The 21542-nt window shown below is 34.1% G+C and overlaps 1 protein-coding gene across 1 annotated transcript; it reads right to left on the reverse strand.

The window, feature by feature from the left end:
* Positions 1-1082: 1082 nt before the first annotated feature.
* LOC106116490 (GRAM domain-containing protein 1B) lies at positions 1083-21457 on the reverse strand. The gene is made up of 18 exons (XM_013310359.1): positions 21235-21457; positions 20704-20817; positions 14116-14185; positions 13655-13738; positions 13182-13344; positions 12362-12519; positions 12091-12243; positions 8144-8257; positions 6639-6723; positions 5266-5436; positions 4949-5048; positions 4415-4574; positions 3958-4065; positions 3190-3382; positions 2898-3017; positions 2485-2698; positions 2152-2281; positions 1083-1793 (listed from the first exon to the last, which is right to left on the reverse strand). The coding sequence occupies exons 1-18, from the start codon at positions 21276-21278 to the stop codon at positions 1695-1697; spliced, it is 2280 nt and encodes a 759-aa protein (XP_013165813.1). The 5' UTR covers positions 21279-21457; the 3' UTR covers positions 1083-1694.
* Between the last annotated feature and the right edge of the window lie 85 nt (positions 21458-21542).

Consider the following 21542-nt stretch of genomic DNA (forward strand, 5'->3'; position numbering starts at 1 on the left):
CGATTTGTTGGCACAGATTAAAAAAAAACATTAAATGTCATAACCAAAAAAGATAAAGAAACAAAAGCACCAATGTTACCAGTAAAAAGAGATCGACATAAAATAAAATACAAAATTTGTAAGATTACAGATAGTTTTTTTTTTCTCAACTAACAATTTTATAATATTAACAATCAATATAACAATCTATTCTTAACATGTAATAAATATATGTGTACACAATCTATACAATAATACATTTAATTCTTACACAGTTATAAAGTTCGGGACACGCGGGTTTCTTAGAATTTTTAAAACATCTTGGAAAAAAAGCGGAATACGGTAAGAATTTAAAATATATAAATATTTAAACTAATTTATTTCACTGCATATCACATACTAACTAAATTCAATAAGAAAATAATAAAATAGAAATCACCATTTATATAATCAAAGCGAGATTTACTTCACAATATGAAAGATTAAATTACAAAAGATCTTGCAAAACAAACTCAAACGGATATAACTAATATCTTTACAATGTGCGTACGTACAAAAGAAAGTTACTCTATTATTGATGACTTTGACATTTATATTGACGGTTGTCTCTGGTTTTTCATTTAGAGCGATGTCAATACAAATGTTAACAGTCAAAAACCACATATAAGTGTGTTCTACAACTTAATTTATACTTAAATTATTAAACATCAAGCAAAACATAATTATTAAAAATCACTGTCTAACCGTTGATTTCTGAGAATAAAATTTATAAAACATATCATATCTTTGAAAAAACAGATATAACAATGTTTTAAACTAGGATTTTAGACTCGGAAACCTAAGGTAAGACGTTAAAGTGAAGCTATATTACAATTTACATTTAAAACTAAATACAAACACCGGAAAACAACTAAATTTTTTTAGTAACCCGATTGGCTCTTAAATCATAAAATTTTAGCATATTATAATTTGAAATGTTTCTGTGTATTTTGGTATTAAATATAATTATTTAATAAGTAAATATTGCTTTAAGTTTCATTATCAACAATATATTTATAATTGTAAATAATTTGGCAATAATATTGTTACTTTATCTCATTCAAATATCTGGTTTTATGTCATTTTGGAATATTTTCAACTCATGTTATATTTGTTCTTATAATGAATTATCGTCATAAGAACATAAGATATATTTTTTAACCATTACGTATTTATGATCGAAGTTTTAAAAATGCAAAGATAAAATTATACGACTTAACATAATTTTGTTAGTAAATCGGTTACGATGTTATCAACTAAGTGGCTAGGAGGTAATATTGGTAGGAAATTAAAAATCGTAAGATTTTCTAAAGGAAACAACAAAATATCTATATTATGAGTACAATCTAACAATATTACTTTTGTGAACGTTTAAAAATTAGGAGATTCCCTATTTTTTATGATTTTTTTAAAACTTTCCGTTTTAATAAAAAATCAAGCATAATATTTCAACCATAGAGTTTTCCTAAACAAAAAAAAACAAATAGCCATAAGTTACAGATTAAATAAAATGCAATATCATGTCATTGTCATAGTCAATAATAAAATAACATGAGACACGGAAACGTTCAAAACGTATGTACTTTATGTTTGTTACCTTGCATAGTTTGCCACAACACGTGTCAGACCGGACACCAGGCTAACGTGACCTCTCTTACGCAACATTCAGTACGCGCTCAGAGCTCTCCGTCCGGCGGCACCGCGTCTGCCTCCGCGTGCGCCTTCTCCAGCGAAGGCTTTATCGTATCCAACAGTTTTCTCAGCTCTTGCTCCGTCTGTTAATTCATTACTTGTATAAGGTCTCGAAAAATATAGTTATATAGTCAAAGAAGAATATCTGAACCGGTGAGAGACGCTGCTATAGTAGTTGGCTATTTAGACATAGAAAAATGACAATAAAGAAAAACTTGACACCTAACCTAACGAGGATTTTGTGACATTTTTTTGAGATTGTCAGGGGGGCGCTAGTGAGCTGTCATAATTTAGTTTGACTTATGCTCACCAATCCAGAAAGCCTTGTCATATAAACCATATAACGACGGTATATAAGACTGATATGAATGATAGATTATCCTTATGTTGGAAAAAAGCAAGGCAGAGTGAGGCAGGTAGTGTAAAGTGCAGGCGAGGTACCTGAGCGAGGTGTGCCACAGTACGCACTAGTGCGTCGCGCCAGGCGAGCAGCTCGGAGCGCTGGCGCGAGGTGTGCTGCTGCAGCAGCCGCGACCAGTCCGCCATCTGCGACCCGCTCACTGACCTCATCCTGCATCACACCAACAACAATACAAACATTATCGATCGCTCAAACGATATATAAAATATTTTATTGACGTTCATACTAAGGTGAGAACTCTCTACTGAGTCTGATTATTGAAAAAGGTTATAGGGTATTAAAAATTACGCAAATTAAAAAATGAGTAACATAAAAAAATACTAGACATACTGTGTTAATGTCTAGTTTCCCACCTGGCTTGAAGGTCATCTGCGTCGAAGGCGTTGTTGTGTAGTGTTGCGAGGCGCCAGTACAGCAGCGCGTTGAGCAGCAGCAGCGCCAGCACCAGCAGCGGCAGCCAGCGCGCCCCGCCCCCGACCGCCGCCGCCCCGCCCCGCACCACGCCGCCCCGCGCCGCCAGCGGCAGCGCCACCGGCTCCTGGCTCGCCACCGCTGTAACACGTGCCACTATTATACATTCAAACTTGTATCAATCATTGCTTTCATTCGTTTTGAAGAAAAAAATAAAAGTTACAGCATCGGTATTTCATGATTATAGACTACGTAGAAGTTTTTCCTTTCTGTAACATCAAGATTATGTTTCAATTTGTTATAAAACCGTTATAAAGTGTACATTTTAACGAAATATGTAAACATAATAAGTTACCAAGATGTCGTCGGCGGCGGCGGGCGTGGCGCGCGGGCGCAGGCTGAGCTGCCGTCAGCCGCGTCTCCAGCAGACGCGCGTACTCCTCCAGACCAGACATTGTGTTGTTCTCTAACAGCGCTGTACATAAATATAAACAATTTGCACCCAGAATTAGAAATACATGGAATATTAAATTAAATACAATTAGCAACGACTACTCAAACGTCAAGCAAAGTACGGCAAATAGCTGTGTGAAATGTGCCATGTGCATTGCGTAGCCCAAAAGGCATTTCATAAAAAATTTGCATACTTTTGACCATGGGCCACATGGTCTTCTTGTATCGCACGTGGGCATACACAGCGAGGTGCGTGCTGGTCTCCGCAGCGCGCTGCAGGCAGTAGTGCACCTCCACTGTGAAGTAGTCCGCGTACGGGATACCAGAGTTCTCGCTGGTCGCGTCTATTGAGTACAACGCGCCGGGCTTCGAGCATTTGTTCATCACCTGATTACAACCAAATGAGAGTTTAATCTCGAGTAATTAACTATTCCTATTCTTTATTTGATAAATAGACAAAAACAATGGTATATTTATGTACTTAAAAAATAAAGGGTCTTACTATCAAAAAAATGACACAATGTTCAAATACGTTTTAGTTTATACGTTAACAGCCGGTGCGGATTTTTGACAAATCAAATATTTAACCACTATTGATAACATAATTATGCGTAAATTTGCAAAATTTCTTAACTTCTTGCCTAATAAATAATGACATACAGAAAGTAGTCTGTTGGTACACATTTATGGTGAATCATGTAAACACTTCGACATCATGGAAATGAAAACATGGGTTTAACTACAATTTTGTATCTTCAATCAATCTTACTAATATTATAAATGCGAATGTCTAGATGGATGGATGTTTGAAAATATCTCCGGAACGGCTGCATGGATCTCGCTGAAATTTGGCATATATATATAAAACAGTCTGGAAAAACACATAGGCTACTTATTAACTTTTTTTTTAATTCTGCGGGTTCGCGGGCGGCAACTTGTAGATAGATAAAGAAGGAACAAACCTGCGTCTCGTTGACGCGCACCTTCTTGGGCCCGACGAGCCCCGAGGAGAGGCTGAGCGTGTAGGTGACGCGGCGCGCCTTGCGCGTGCCCTGCGTCTGCCACGGCTCCTGCCACCACATCACTGAACACATTATTATACTACACTCTTCAATATTCATCTACATCTACTAGTTTTAACTATAATACCTTCATTCTTATGAAAACGCGGACAGCTATTTAAGAAAAAGATGTTTTACCATGGGTTTCTGAGACCAATTTCTCCGTTTAAAATTTTGTTAAAGATGAAAGTCAAGGATGACAATATGTTTTATCCATTGATTTTGGTGTTAGTAACCCATGGTTAATAGTTTCAGAGATTTTGGCGACTCTTAATTTAGAGTAATACAAAATTATGAAATAAAAAGTTTTAATTGATATTAAGATGTGTTTGTTTATATTATTTTGATGTTTGTAAACCTGCGTGTAGTCAGTGCTCTCGCGCGCGGTGAGCAGCTCCAGGTTGAACTGCGAGTTGGTGAACATCATGGTGAAGAGCTGGTCGATGTTGAAAGGGAACTGCTGGCTCAGCAGCGGCTTGCCCTCGTGCGTCGACGTGCACTTCTCCGTCTCACCGCAACTGATTTAAATTACTCCTACTTACCAATACATTTTAAATGCCATCTTACCAGCCGTAACCTTATGAAAATCAACAATTTGTGCCCAAGAAAAATACTAAGAAAGTGATCCGACAGGCGCTGCTACCACTTAATTAACTCAATTAATAAATGAAGCCTACAAAGGCATAGAAAATGACTTAAAAGTTAAGACATGACATGATGAGATACAGTCCGACAAGGTTACTTTGTACCGACATAAATGCGCTTGGGAACTATTGTATTTTATTATATTTTATACATATTTGACTAAAGGTTGTCACGTTACAATTAATATTCCTAGAATCCAGATCCAACTGTAAATGTAAAACACAGTTGTGGGTAAGTTGCTACTTACTTGCGATGCTTGTCGGGCTCGCTGTCAGTGGTGTCCGACATGTCTGTGGGCAGCGTGTCACCCGCCTCGTCGTCACGTAGAGCTAAGTCGCCGTTTGTCACTGCAATAACATACCGACATGGATATTAAAACAAAACGATCCAACCGACAAGGAGTTGCATCTTATAAATGAACTCATAAGCGATATCTTATTGTGGGATGGATCAATTTTTCTCTAATCGTAATTTAGATTTATTAACTAAAATAATATATATATAGCTGGTCAATCGTCAAAGACAATAACCCTGAGAACTTTTTACAAACTCGTTTAAAATTACCGTAAGCAGGTTGAGCTTCCTCGCATCCTTCTTCAACTTCATTCCATATATCCGAGGGTTCACAATCCACCAGCAAATAATCATCAACCTCACTAACATTTATATTCATACCATTTGTATAATAAAATGAAACAGCACGATTCAACAACGTGTATATATACATCTCCCACATTTAAATAATTAAAAAAAGAGTTTTCTACGTCTATGTTGTAGCTTAATCAGATCTCTAATGATTACGAACAACAATTGTTCTTTCAAACGTTAATATATTTTTTGTTTGTTGCGTACTAGATTAGGCACGCTCGTGTGTGCGTTGTCTACGCGTACGCTACAAATGGACCGTTTTTCTCTTTATTTTCAAACTAGCTGACGCACGCGACTCCACCCGCGCGACATTAAAAAAAAAACTTAGTAGTCTGTGTGTTCTTCTATGGATGTTCAACTGTTCCGGAGATTCTAATAAACATCCATCCATTCAAACATTTATAATATTAGTTATATTAATAAATATTGACATCTCTTTCATTTTCTCTGACAACAAAAGAGACCACAATATGTTCAACAAATGTCACTTCAGTAGAACACAACGGTTATAAACTACTGGGAAATCATAAAGGATAACAATTGTTTACATTCGTTGAGAGCTTTGTAATTTGAAACACGGCTTTGTTAAGCGGCATAATGTTTATTTAGAACATGAGGATTTGATGTAGATAAAAGTTTAAATATTTTTAGGAATAGACTCTGTATTTTTTTTTTAATATGAAGTATTATTACTGACATATTAATATGTTTGTCAGTACATATGCTAAAAATGTGTCAGTAAAAATTTAACGAATTGACTATTTGACATGGCATGGTCATCGAATAAAGTTCTAATATAAGCCAAAATGTACTTACACGTTGAAATCTTATCTCACATAAATTATACTAATATTATAAATCAGAAAGTTTGGATGGAACCTCCAAAATAGATCTCGATGAAATCTGAGACATATGTAGAAAATAGTCTGGAAGAACGCATAGGCTAAGTTCTTTTTTACTCCGCGGGGATGAAGCACGTTAATAAAACAAAGAATCAAATTTTCACAAAATAAGTAATAAAGTCTAATATCAAAATGGCGGCAATTTGACGTAACTCTGTTTTTTTAGGAAGAAAATCCGACAATGTGCCGGTGTACTGGCGCAACACTAGACTTATTAGAATGTCGAAGGTTATGTCCCCTCACTAATCATTCTGACATTTGACTTTGTAAGGAAAGGCGCCATTCACGACAAATGATTCAAACTAAAAAGGTCTTAATTTTTTTTTAATCTTGTTTTTTTTTACATTTAGACAAAAATGTGTGAACCGTAGTATTGTGTGAGCTTACCCCTTAGAGGCGAGAGGTCCCGCCCCCGCGCCCCGCCCCCACCTCCGCCACCACCGCACACTTCCATCGACGGCTCCACCAGCTCCTGCACATATATCCTCACGCTACCATCTCTTGTGGTACACAGTAACAACTAATTGCCTGACACTGGAACATGGGCAGCAAATACCTAGTTCTGACATTTTGTTTGTCGCACTCGCGTTTGTGAAAATAGAAATTAAAAAAAAACATTTGTTATAATTGCTATATTCTGTAAATAGAAGTTTTTGTAACTATACTACGAATATTACGAGGCACTGACATCTATAAATGGACTGGCTATGCGACGTATTATTTTGTGCCTATTTGATTTTCGCCATTTTAGTAATCGGAACAATTTGTAACGGTAGTGTAGATTCGAATTAAGAACATGTTAGAATTAATAACACGTAACATCAACATGCGCGTTTAAATCGGAACATAATAAAAGCAGTCACTTCCAAACAATCGCCTATCCATTTATTGAGATCGATAGCGAGACTATTTAGTTTTTAATTAAAAAAAAGTCACTGATATTATGAATTAAACACATTTTTTTTAATTTTAATATGCACTTGCACCAGATAATTGCGACATAATAAATTAATTTAAATTTCGAACATTGGTTTTACTTTTTTTTTATTTTTCTTGTAAGCTCGGCTCATGTCCATACCGCGGTAACTCACAGTTGACTATTTATCAATACCATATCTCGATACCTTATCAATAATGCTTTTAGTTGATAAGAGTTTATCTCATATGGATTTGTTATACGAAGCAATTGCGAGATATCTTACTTAGATGAAATTAATTGAAAAAAAAATCGTAAATATTTACTTTGAAAGTATCATTATCAGTTCCTTTATTTAATTTAAAGTAAATACATTTTGGTCCTTCGATAATTAATATAATTTGAATGTTTAACCAGATATATCTACGGTTTATATATGTCGTAATCAACGCAACACTAGCGCCACTGCGGCAGTCGAATTCACTACGGAACGGGACGCCAGCGCCGTCTGTCGGCGTTCGATGTGTTAACACCTTATCAGCTGAGGGTCTGCAGCGGGACGCTTCTCCTGTGGCTGTCGACTAGAACGGACGTTGAACTATCGCGCGTTACCTTCGTTGTTATTACTGTTATTTGAAAGTTGAAAGTGCACCATGAACCCTTCTTAAAGCAACCCACCTCCGCCCTCATATAATTATATTAAAGTACTAAAATCACTCATACCTATAAATATAGCAGCTTAGATCCGACTTAAATACGTTTAATGAAATTACTGACAGTTCATTTTATTTTTATTATTAATTTAACTCCTTACCACCGCTAGAAACCGCAACCATCAGTCACAAAATGGCGTCAAGCAAATAGGCACAAAATACCTTGTCTTATAACCTGTCTATATATAGAGAAGCATAAGGCATTTGGGAAGGTCTACATCCTGTAATGATGATTATGAATCCCAGTCTGATGATGTTCTTACCTCGTGAGGGTCCAGTGGCGTGGCGGAGGAATCGTCAGGCGCGTCTCGCACGTCCCGCGGATATCCTTCGTCCTCTGAGTTGAAGCCTAACTCCTCGCCGTAGCAAGAATGTACCTACAGACATACAGATAAATTTATTTTACAAACAACAAATAACATGATACTAATATTATAAATGCGAATGTTTGGATGTATGTTTATTTGAAGGTATCTTCAGAATGGCTACATGGATCTTGGTGAAATTTGGCAAAGACGTAGAACAAAGTCTGGAAAAACACATAGGCTACTATTTAAGTTTTTTTAATTCTGCGCAAATGCAGTCGCGGCCGACAGCTAGTAATAGATAAACGTAAAAAGGGTCAGGAAACGCCTGGATTTAAATATAGCATCTAAGCAATAAGGAAATAGGTTGCAGTAGAATGGAGAAGGAAGAAAAAATTTTCTCCCGTGTCAATTAACAAGACAAAAAGATAAGGCTCTCACCGGCCTTGATTATCGTATAATCATACTAACATTATATAAATACGATTTTTTATATGTATGGATGTTTGTTAGAATCTCCAAAACATCTGAATTCTGGATGAAATTTTTCATTAATGAGCATAGTCCGAATAGGTTACTAATTATGTTTATTTTTAATTCAGCGCGGACAGAATCGCGGGCGATAGTTAGTTTTAATTATTTACTCATTGCGTACAAATGTAAATAATTGCTAAAAAAAAACTGACGCATTGTGTAGTTTGTAGTCTTAAGTAACACGATAAGATAAAATACACAATGAGGTGTTACAGTTAACATCTAAATTATTTTTCAATAATAATTATTTTAGGGTAGACAGAGAAAGCTAGAACTTTTTAGTTTTATTTAGAATAAATTTGCACTTTAGAAAACTTTTTTTTGTTTTCGGGGGGAAATCTTCGTAAGATACCCTGCCTTTTGAGTGAAAGACAGGATTACTTACTTACTAAAACCCCCTCGGAGGCCAACCTCAAGAGTGCTACTGGCAGGGTCCCGGGATCTCCAAAGAAACGCTCCAGAACCCACTTTAGAAACTTTTGTATATTTTTATCAGATCGTATAAATACGAGGTTATAATAAAAACAAATAAAGAACCCGACAAAGACACCTACCAGATTTATATGTTGACTATATCAAAATAAACTCACAAAACACACAAAAAAAAAATAACCAATTCCAAATCAGTCAAGTTGAAAAAAAAATTTAAATAACTTCAATTCACATACACACAAAATACATTATTATAGAGTTTAATAAAATTAACAAATTTTTAAACCACTGTATTAAAAAAAAAGCAAAAAAAAACATCGCCACTCTATAGTTTTTTTAATTCTAAATGTAACACTAACATTACGTAAAACACGATAAGAAATATTATAACAGTTGTTTAAAATTGTTTATCATCAGAATAGTACCTTCCGGCGAGTGAGAGCGACATCGAATGCGTACAAACTCATTGACATACAGACCTTGAATCATCAAGTTTTACAAACACGTGGAATAAAAACAGGGAAACGAATATATTGCATGGGATATTCCAATATTATATTGTAATTTGTGTTATATTTCTAACCGACTTAAAACAAGAGGAGGTTTTCAATTAGTCATGTTTTTTTGTTCTTCTATAACTCTCTGTTATTCGAAAGGTGATGAATATCATTTGCTTCAACTTTTTGAAACATTATACAAATATCTTATGAATGACCGATAGTAACCCGTTTATATTTTACCTAAGCTCTAAGCCAGAGATAGGGAACCAATGGCACACGACACTATATTTAAAACACTTTACTACACAAAAAAAAATTACATTAGAAAAAAACTAAAATTAAGTATTTAATGAAAAGAGAACACGAGTTAATCTTATATGTTCACAATAATTACAAAGTCCAAATTAAAAACAAAATGACTTATTAAAAATTTCTTTAGAAAAACGTAGCATGATATAAAAAGGTTTGCTACCACTGGCTTGGTCAAAAAAAATAATTAAGTGAGATGTTATATTTCGTCTTTAAAATGTTTAGTCTTTACATGTCACTATTTTAACGATTACATTGTAGTCAATTTAATTCTCTTTGAAAGAAATAGGCATAATAATGTTCACACTATTTGAGCTGTGATTGGTTTAAATTAAAGTCTCGCGACACGTCATTGGTTGATCAGTGCATTAATTTTTAATACATTAATTCAAACTGATTTACAAAGACAAAATTGAATCTATTTGTTCATCAAACATTTTGTTATATATCGAAAAAAATACAAAAAATCTCAAGTTAAATAAACTTAAGATTTGTTAAACTTATCTTTTTAACTAATTTAAGTACTTTGAAATTAGTTGTTTTTTTTAAATCATAGTAATAAATAAATATTTAGTTATTGATAAGAATATTAAATCTGCGGTGTTGTCAACATTTTGTCATACAACTTATTACATCTTTATGTACATAAAAGAAAGTGGTGTTAGTTACACTATTTATAACTCAAGAACGGCTTTACCGATATGGCTGAAAATTGGTGAGGAGGTAGCTTAGAGCCAGGAGACGGACATAGGATACTATTTATTCTTTTTTTTTCGAATTTACGCCTTGAAGAGCTGATTTTTATTTAACTTACTTATATTATAAATGCGAAGGTTTAGATGGATGTGATGTGGATGGATGGATGGTTGGGCTACACTAATTAAGTTTTTTTATATAACCACGCGGACGGAGTTGCGGGCGACAGCTAGTATGTTTATAAAAATGAACGCGTGATTTTTAAATTAATACGTTAAATTGCTAATGTGTCATTTTATATTACTAGAAACGGCATGACCGATTTTTATGAAATTTAAATGCATATTCAATAAGTTTGAAAATCGTCTATATTTTATATCCCGCACAGATAAAGTCGCAGGCGATAGCTTGCTTATAAAATATATATTAACCTATTCGCTTATCTATTTAAATTATTTGAATTTAGTTGTTTTTTTTTGTGTGAAATCTTATCCTGTATTACGTAAGTTCACGGCACGTTTTGTACAAAACAAATTTTGAATTACAAAATATATGGAACATGTAAAACATCACGTAGCCTCATTGTGTACACTTGTCCACACTAACTATGCGCATATTTTATACAATTCTGCGCAAAACTGCGACTCAGTGAAATAAATTGGGGCATATGAATATAAAGTACTAACTGTCGCCCGTGACTCCGTCCGATCGAAATAAAAGAAAAAGTAAAATAAGTAGCCTATGTGTTCTTTCAGACTATGTTCTACATCAGTGGTTCCCAAACTTATTTTGTCTACTGCCCACTTTGAGAATAAATATTTTTTTAGCGCCCCCATATTAGAGTTTAAGCAATCTTTTAATTCATATTAGTTGATGTTCACAAGTTGTTGTTGAGAGTCGAGAGCTCATGCAGTAGTTGTCTAAGAGGCGTCCTAGCTAAATAAAATTACAAATCACCCCCCAGGCCTCTACACAACGCCCCCATTTTATTTTTGAGTCTCTTATCGCCCCCCTTGAGACCTGCAGCGTCCACAAGAGGGCGTTATTGCCCACTTTGGGTAAGACTGTTCTACATCTATGCCAAATTTCATCAAGATACGTTCAGACGTTCTGGTGATACCTTCTAACAAACATTCGCATTTATCTTAGTAAAATTGAAAACATGATATTTGTGTGATTTAAAGTGGGTTTCTGATACCAAAATATATCATATCGTCATCCCTGTCATTCAACTTTAACAAAACAGAGATAAAAATGTTTTAAATGGAGATTTTGATCTCAGAAACCCACGGCAAGTAATCTTAGAAAAATTGAAAAAAAAAGATTTCTATTTTTGTAATTTGAACGTTAGAAAGATTTTTCTTAATTTATTTTAAAAAACATGGCATCGTATAAGGGCCTTATGACATTATACAAGGGCAAATTTCCACTCACCCACTGCCAGATCTCGTGGCTGGACATGGGCTGGTCCATGAGCGCGTTCTGCCAGATGCGGAACAGCATGAGGTATGCCTTGTCCCGACCTGAGAATGATGTCAGGAAGTTCTTCTCCGTCTCCGTGCACACCAGGATCGCGTTAGGTATCACCTGCACACACATACAACGCACCTCTATACTCAAACTGTTTATCTTGTACACTTTAAAATGAAAATTTGTCTTTTTTTACATTATAAAATGGTATAAATATTATCGTTAGTCATTATACCAGTGCTGTCTTCTCTTTGGTGATGGCGGTGACGTCCTTCCAGCGCAAGGTCATGCTGGTCTCCCAGCCGAAGATGCTGGCGTAGAAGCAGAGGAAGTTCTGTGAGGCGTACAGTCGCCCGTGCGCCAGGATGTCCTTTTGCAGGGCGCATGAGTAATCTACATACAAATGAAATCTATAAATTCAATTCCTAAACACTATAATGTCGTTAAATCAGTTAGCTATGGCGCCATCTTGTTTAGTTTGACACGCTTCACCGTCGGTTTCTGAGACAAAAATCTCTGTGTATAACACATCGACCCACTCATTATTTTTGACAAAACAAAGATATGAGCATTACGTTTTAAACGGAGATATTAGTCTCAGAAAGTCACGATTAACGTTTTCATCATATTAATATTATAAATGTGAATATTTGGATGGATGGGTAGATGTTTGTTACTACGGGATCTCCAAAACGACTTTACAGTTCATGATGAAAGTCTGGAAAAACACATAGACTACATATTAAGTAAAACTTATATAAAAACGGCTAAAGCACTTACGTATATTCGTACGGTGGCGACACCGACTAGTTTCGAATCTATCGGGGGCCCTTTATCAGGGTGAGTGGGCCTGGTATTATTTCGCCGACGCGGCTATTCACTCACTGATGCCGATGGGCTCGAAACTAGTCTGTGCCGCCACCGGACGAATATACGTCAGTGTTTTAGCCGTTTTTATATCAGTTTATTATAATGTCTCGTGAGAGTTTCAATAATTTACATATTAAGTTTTTTTTAATTCCGCGATCATTTCGCAGGCGACAGCTATTACATACCAACAATAAGCCTCTCCTCATCGGGCAGATCTTTGAACAGCCTCTTGAAATCCTCCGACTTGCTCTTGTAAGTGGGATAGAGCGCGTTGTACCAGCTCTTCTTCTTGGTGCGAGCGCCCGCGTCAGCGCCGCCGCGCAACGCCACCGGCGTTTGTGATATTGTCTGCACACACGTCGGTTAAAACAACATCGAAGATATTGCCAATATACAGTCGTACAAACCGATATTATGTTAATTTAGCAGTAGGGTTATAACGGAACTCTTTTTTATTACAGCATCAAATTTCAAAGCAGAAGAACAAAAGGGCAACCAAGTCGCAAGAAATATATTATGTCACTTTATATCTTCTCCATTTAATCAGTTAACTGTTTGCTTGTAAGCGATTATCTGTTAAAAAAAGTATCACGTCTACCGCTATGCGTTAATTCTGTACCACGTAACGCTCGTATGGCACCTCACTATCTATACATACCTTATTGCTATCAGATTTTGCGAGCGGCGCTTCTATGGACACTGGCTGCGCGTCCCCAGAACCCTGGATGTAGATATCACTGGACTGGAAATAAACAAGAAACAGCATAGAAATTTCAAGCTTTTTTTATTAACAAACGACATCTTACAGACGCTTGGTTCGTGTCGTAATTTTTTTTTAAGCAACAGTTATCTATGGTCTATGGCGGGAGCGTTACGGGGCTTTATAACCTTTAACATTTAATAATTTAAAGCCTACTTTAAGATTCAAACTTCATAACCTTTGAAGTTAGCTTCATGCGTATATCTTCGCACAAGATCCCTTCCTTCCAGATATTTTCTTACTAAGAACAGGAATGAGAACTTTTGGAGACGGAGTATGTATGACGGACAATCATTCGAGGAAAATATTAAGTACTGTTTTTTATAAGTAAAGATATTATAATTTCAAATGGATATTACCTTATCATCTACAAGTTCAGAACTGCTCTCTGTGTGACGCAGCGATGGGGACGGAGAACGGGATACGCTTCTGAAATGTTATAATATAAAATGTTACTTTTGAATTATACAAAATTTGTGGTTTCAGTATCTTGACGATTAAATAAAGACCTCAATTTGCTACTCTCGCAGGATATTGAGGTGGCGCTATTGTGCATTTCCAGATGCAAAGCTAAATCGTAAGTACGTGAATCTGTTGCATCAGCATGCTCCATGATTTACAATAATGCAGAAACATACAATGAAACATATTGTTCCATACATCGATTAGTGAAAACGATATAAAAGTAAGGTCGGTAAATTAGTAAGGGCTAGAAAACTTCGTTATATTTTTTAAAAAGCAAACCCAATTTGTAAAATGTAAAGAAAACGCTACAGTCGATTGCTAGATAGTTTGTGATCCTCGATAATTTATTTGAATAATAGCTGTCGCCCGTAATGCCGTCCAAACGAGATTACAAAACCACATAATTACGTATACGTTCTTCCAGACTCAGACAGAGACACATTCAAACATTCACATTTATAATATTAGTAAGATGTATGTTAGTTTTTGACCAGTAGCATGTCAGTTAGCAATGATCATCGATGCGTGACCGCTGCACTCATTCCGGCCGCCCGCGCCGGAGCAACAGTTTTAAACGAAATTCAAGGTCCCTATTGTATTCAATGCCTAATATTACGACACCTGAATCATTTGTTAAAAAAGTACCAATTCAAATATTTTATTTAATATATTGTATGCTTCAAGTCGGCCGTTTTGTTAGCTACGTTTAAAATATGTTCAACTAGCTGTCGCCCGCGATTCCGTTCGCGTGGAATTAAACAAAAACTTAATTTGTAGACTATGTGTTCATCAAGACTATGTTCTACATCTATGTCAAATTTCAGAGAAATCCATGGAGTTGTGCTGGAGATACCTTCAAACAAACATTCGCATTTATAAGATGAAATGTGATTAGTTTAGAAAGTAAATTTCTATTCACACATTCGTATTTTTGTGAAATAAATAGCTATAAAGATAACAAGTAACTAATCTAATGATAATTCCTAGGTAAAAAAAGCTAGACTAGGTAGAAAAACTAGAAATAATAAAATAAAATGAATTATCTTTAGCTGAGTAAATCATCTTGACTATATAATTACTATTTATGTAGTAAAGATAGTTTTGCTTCGGTGGTTCGTACAAAGGGGAAGTATGTACATTTACATACGATGCGGTAATTAACATCACATACTTAGTTATGTACGAGTAAATAAGGGGGACCAACTGATAAGGCACGTCATTTTTTCACAGCTAAAGAACGTGTAACATATACCATGTGTATATACCCAAGTTAGATATTGCTAATTATTTTGTACTTCTAACGCAATACTAATGTGGTCTACAAAATTGGTGGTTAATTAGAAATAAACCCTTTCTATATAAGGCAACGTAAATCTTCGATACCAGGCGATTTTAGTCGCAAAGCATAAACGATACAATATCGAGGTTCGTACAGCGCGTCGCCAACATTTCTATCCCTCATCGCTTGCAAACTGTTTATCAAGATAGTCGTGAGAAAAATCGCCGCAATTTTCAAAATGGCGGAACACAACTATACAGTTGACATATAGTCGCTATTGCCTATAACCGAATAGACAACTCGCGTCGACGATTCAACGTTGTGTTCGGAAAGCAACGCGATTGTCGCGACGCAACCATACCGTATTATTTTCGACTATTTACGTTTAGTATACGAAGGGCTTTAGTTAGCAGCGAACGCGTATTTGAAGGACAAGTGGGCCCTGTGGTGTTACCCCGCCTTTACCGATGCGTAAAATTATTTCGTGGCCCGTTCAAAATTTCAAACCATAAATGTCACTATACCTAGTCCGTATTTCGGCAATAGTTTACTTTGTGCGTCATATTAGCAATCTAGTAGTGACAATGACCTCGACCAGTCTTTTTTTTTCAACATAATAAACCTGTTTATTGAATTTAAATGTATGTTACATACATTTTTAAAGTAGATTTTCTATTAACATTTTGAAAATGTCAATTAAAATCTTATACAGCTTTATAGTTTTAGTTTAGTTCGTGTCAAGGCCGCCACTTGAGCTGTCTTTGCCCCGCTTTTACTAAGTTAGAGAGTCTACAAGGACCACTTCTTTTGTTTCTAAAACAAGACGCAATCAGAGTTTCTTTGTTTACTTTAATAAATTCTAGGTCGTGATATAAACATTGAAAACAAAGACGATAATATATTTATTAAGTAAATTACGATGGGATTAAAAAGATAAGGAACGGTAGAAAGTAAATTTTAAAACAAATATTGCATAGCTTTTGACAGCGACTACACCCGCGCGAAATAAAAAAAAAACTTAATAAGTAGCCTATGTGTTCCTGCAGACTATGTTCTACATTCTAGAGATACCTTCAAACAAACATTCATCCATCTAAACATTCGCATTTATTATTATTCGATATTATATTATTATCTGCCTCAAAGTTTTCAACAACTTTACAAAATTATCTTCGAAAATAAAGACTTTTTGTACATTTTAGTAATGATGTTTTTTTTATGACAACACTGACAATAGATTATGGTATATTATTGTCTATAACTAATTACCTATATAAATCACACTTATATACATAAATCTATTACCGTGGTAAATAACATTGCTGTGGTTTGTTTCAATTAAACCATATGCGGACTGTTTTAAAAATGTCGAGTACATACCGGCAACATTTTTTACCGAGCAGTCCGTATATGGCAGTCTTTAGACGTGCTTTTGTCTATACGACATTAAAAACTGAACCAAAAAAAACAATTTTTACAGTTTATAAAAAAGTTTATACTATTTAATTATAAAAAAGTTATTTACCTCAAAATAAGAAACTTCCAAATTGACTCCCATTGTGTGAAATCCACTTGAGATTTGTTCATAATTACACAAAAAAACCTGTTTGGTTTAAAAACTCTTTTGTTATTAAATTAAATTATAGCGCAACGTAACGCGCTACGCAATATCTAAGACTGGTTGATAATAAATACATGATTTCAAGATAAAAAAATATATATATATTACACTGAACAATTACATCTGTCGAATCCTTTATTGTATTCAAACCTAATTACGTCTATAAAAACAATATCATTCATCGTTCTACATTGTGATAAAGCGTATAATATTAATACTGATTACGTAGGAAATATATTTTTTAAATAAAATAAAATTCAATAAATACTCTTTTCACCCAAACACTTATATGAATAATGGACTGGTATTAAAATTGAAACTGGCAAAAAACAATACACGTAGCATTACGAAAAAAAAATACTGGCAGCTAAAAGTTCTAAAAACTGGCAGACAACATTACGTTCGAAAAAAAAAACGATTCAGATAGTATTTGCGACGTTTGAACAATGGACTAATCACATGAAATTGAATACGTGACACAAAATGTTTTTTACAACACCAAAACTGAACACAAAATCTCAAAATTTTCGGGAAAAATTACCACAATGTTCATAAATCTTCAATAACTTCATAGTTGTATAAACTTGTACAACACTTGTAATATAAGATTACATTTTTTTTATTCTTTATTCACCGAAAGTACAACACATCTGATCAGTGCAAAACCAATATTCTTATATGTATTTTATTATCGTGGCGTGCACTGCAGTGCTACATTCAAGAAACCTAATAAATGCACGACTAAGTGATAATCCTTGGTTACGTAGTATTGAAATTGGTTTAAACTTTATAAAATTGTTATTTATCTTATTTAGAGTACATTTTGCATAACATGACAGTTGGAGCAAGGATTAAACGTGTTTGATCCTGGCCATGTACCAATTTTAATTTGGAACGTACAGTCGTGGACATTGATTTCCTACCCATATCGATGAAATGTCATGAATCATATAAGTGCTTATAGCTTTTGAGATGATAGTGTGCTTTACGATATCCAATCCCCAGTGGGAAGTAAATATAATTCTTTAACTGTTTGAGACGTATCCCTTGTAAACGTTAAAAGTGTAGGTTATTATTGTCGATATATGTTCAAGCGGCCCGATAAGATAATATTGCATATTTGTGTAACGCAAACAATACAATTAGTAATGATTGCATGACCAAAATAATAATACTTCATTTATCTTGTAAGTTACTAGACTGAACTTCGCTCTATATTTTCTTTTGACGTATTTATTAAGTTGCGTTTTATAATAGCCAAAATATTGTTATTTGAAGCAAATTTATATGCTTAATACAAGAATAAAATTAAATAAAATCCTACTTTTAATTCATTTAAAGTACACTTACAATAAAATCCACTAAAAATGAATCCGATAAACTTTAACCTAGAACAGTGGTACCCAAACTTATTTTGTCTACTGCCCACTTTGAGAATAAATACTTTTTTAGCGCCCCAATATTTAAGTATAACTTCAAATTAAATTAATTAATTATTGTGACCTATATATGTATATTAACGGAGAATTCTAAAGGAAACTTTTACTATAACCCGCAACTTGAGACCTGCAGCGCCCACAAGGGGGCGTTATCGCCCACTTTGGGTAAGACTGATATAGAATCAATTTTTTTTATTGAATAAAATGTAAAGTTGTATAACTTTAAATATCGTTTAAATTAATACCACAAGCAAATGACAAATGTAACAACGAAATTACTAGATCGTGCTATGTGAATTTGAAAGTAAATATAACTAACATTATTATATAAATTGCTAGCTGTCGCCCGCGTGTCCGTCCGTGCGGGAAAAATAGATATTAGCCGATTATCAGATCTACTGAATATGCATATAAAATCGGTAAAAAAAAAAATCGGTAAAGCAGTTTCTGGGGATTGTGACACGAGAATTTTATATATAAGATTAACACATTGCCGCCAAACAAATAACGATTTCTACTTATAATATTACTAGCAGTCGCCCGCGACTCCGTCTACGCGTAGTTAAAAATATAATTCGTAGCCTATGTGTTCTTCCAGACTATGCTCTATATGTATGCCAAATTTCATTGAGATCTGTTCTGCCGTTCTGGAGATACCTACAAACAAACATCCATCCATCCATATAAACATTCGCATTTATAATATTAGTATGATTTTTATATATAAACTGAAATATTTTTTTTAAATTAACTATATTTTTTCGAGATATCCGTGGTCTCATATAGTTTCGAACATATAACTAAAGGCATATTATATAATAACTTAACTCAAGAGATGGTCAATATCAAGAGATTAGACTGACGTTATATGTGAAAAATTTTATAACATAATTATTATATAAACATGTGTAATAAACGACTATATTTATTTCACGGGAATATGACACAAGTTTGACAATTTTACTTATACTAATTAATATATAAATTATTTAAATACAAGCATTTACCTGCGACTCCATTTGTGCGTAATTAAAAAAAAATTAGTTGTCTATGCGTTCTTCCATACTATGTTCTACATCTATGCAAAATTTCAGTAAGATCCATTTAGCCGTACTTGAGATAAGAAATATTAAAAATCCATCCATTCATCCATCTTATTTTTCGTATTTATATTATAAGTAAGATAGTTAGCATAAAAAAACATAGTTTGTAATAACATCAACAAAGGAAAAATATAAATAAAATTAATACTCAAATGTTAAACCAAATACAGAAATCGAATTTCAAATATATATTTAATGTCAATTTTAATATTCTGCTTACCCTGTCTGGGCAACCGTCGTGAGTGTTATAGTTTATGAGAAAATACTCTCTAGAGTCAATCTATAATATGAGTAAACTTGCTAAAATGTGCCAAAAACCTGTGCCAAATAATCCTCAAAGTAGCGAATGTAATAAAATAAATTTATTATTCTGGCAACATCTGTATATTATCTGAATTTGGTATAACATATGCAAAATTATAAATGTATAAGAAATATTAGCTGTCGCCCGCGATTCCATCTGTGAATTAAAAGCAAACTTAATTCTATGGTTCTTCCCGACTATGTTCAATATTTATACCAAATTTTGTTGATATCCACTGAGTATTTCTGGGTACATTCATCTAAACATTCATATTTATAATGTTAGTAAGTAAAATATAACTTTGTCAGACAATTTACCGCTTTAAGGCAGATATTATTGAAATTAAGAATCACTGCAGCTGTAGCCTGTTGGCTTTAAATTATGCACTTTTCTTCAACTCTATTTCTTATATATATAACTCTCTTTCTCTCTTGCTTTCAGGTAATTAGTAAAAATATCTTTAACTTGTAGTTGCCCAAGACTTACTACGAGCGGAATAAAAAAAATATAGTAACAAATAAAGCCTATAACACCTTGTGATACTGTTTCATACTTCCAAAGCCTATACAATGCAAACAAACAGATCTTTCCTCTTTATAATATTAATGAAGACATATTATTATACTACAGACATATTTATAGTAGTTCCATTTCTATGAAATGAATAATTAGTGCATATATCTGAAATAAGCAGATTATTGTAAGTTTGTTTATTTAATCTCATGCAATGTCTTACTTGTTTTCCTGAACAGTATGTGGGGTGATGACCCCAGAGAAGTTGAGAGCTTGACTGATGCTCTGCCCGATGGCATCTTGTGATGATACAACCAGATTTTCTACAGATTTTCTCCTATAATTAAATATTATTATTTCACATATGCTCACATAACACACATTTAATAAGTGACTTTTCTTTTTGTACTTACAGGACTTCATTACATTGAATTGAAAACATTGTAAAGTTGATAATTTTATTCAGTGTGAATGAACTGTAGAAGAAACTTTTTATTCATTTATAAACCGAATTATATATACTAAGGTGAATCAACTCTATGGAATTTAAGTCTCGACTCTAATTTTCTGAATCTTTTGCCCAATTTTTGTGTTAAAAAGTTGTCAGAATTGTGTGAAATGTAGTCAAGTAGAGTAACAATGATAAATAACTTGAATATGTGGTTGTGCATAAGATAACAGTCATTTATTGGGGTTTAAATACCTGACGTAGATAGCGAGCGCAACAAACACAACAATAATAAAGATCACTTACATGGAAAGAGCTATGTTGCGGCTGTCCAATTCTGACGCACTCATTGTACAATTAATGTGTTTCAGTCCAATTTGAAGTCGAACACTCGCGAAGTATCATTAACAACGAAGTTTTTTGCTTTCATCATCCGAACAGATTGCTTTTTTTCACAAAAATACAAGAGAACGACATCGATTTGCGGTACTTTAATGACAGCTGACTGAGGGGATACCAGGTTAAATGTTAAAATCGACACAGCTGTAAAAACGTTGGGAAATTGATTTTAATTTTTAGACATTTTTTTATATTGTATAAGACAAGAAAGAACC

The sequence above is a fragment of the Papilio xuthus genome, unplaced genomic scaffold, assembly GCF_000836235.2.
Source record: "Papilio xuthus unplaced genomic scaffold, Pxut_1.1 DF827714.1, whole genome shotgun sequence".
In the NCBI taxonomy this organism is placed as follows: Eukaryota; Metazoa; Arthropoda; class Insecta; order Lepidoptera; family Papilionidae; genus Papilio; species Papilio xuthus.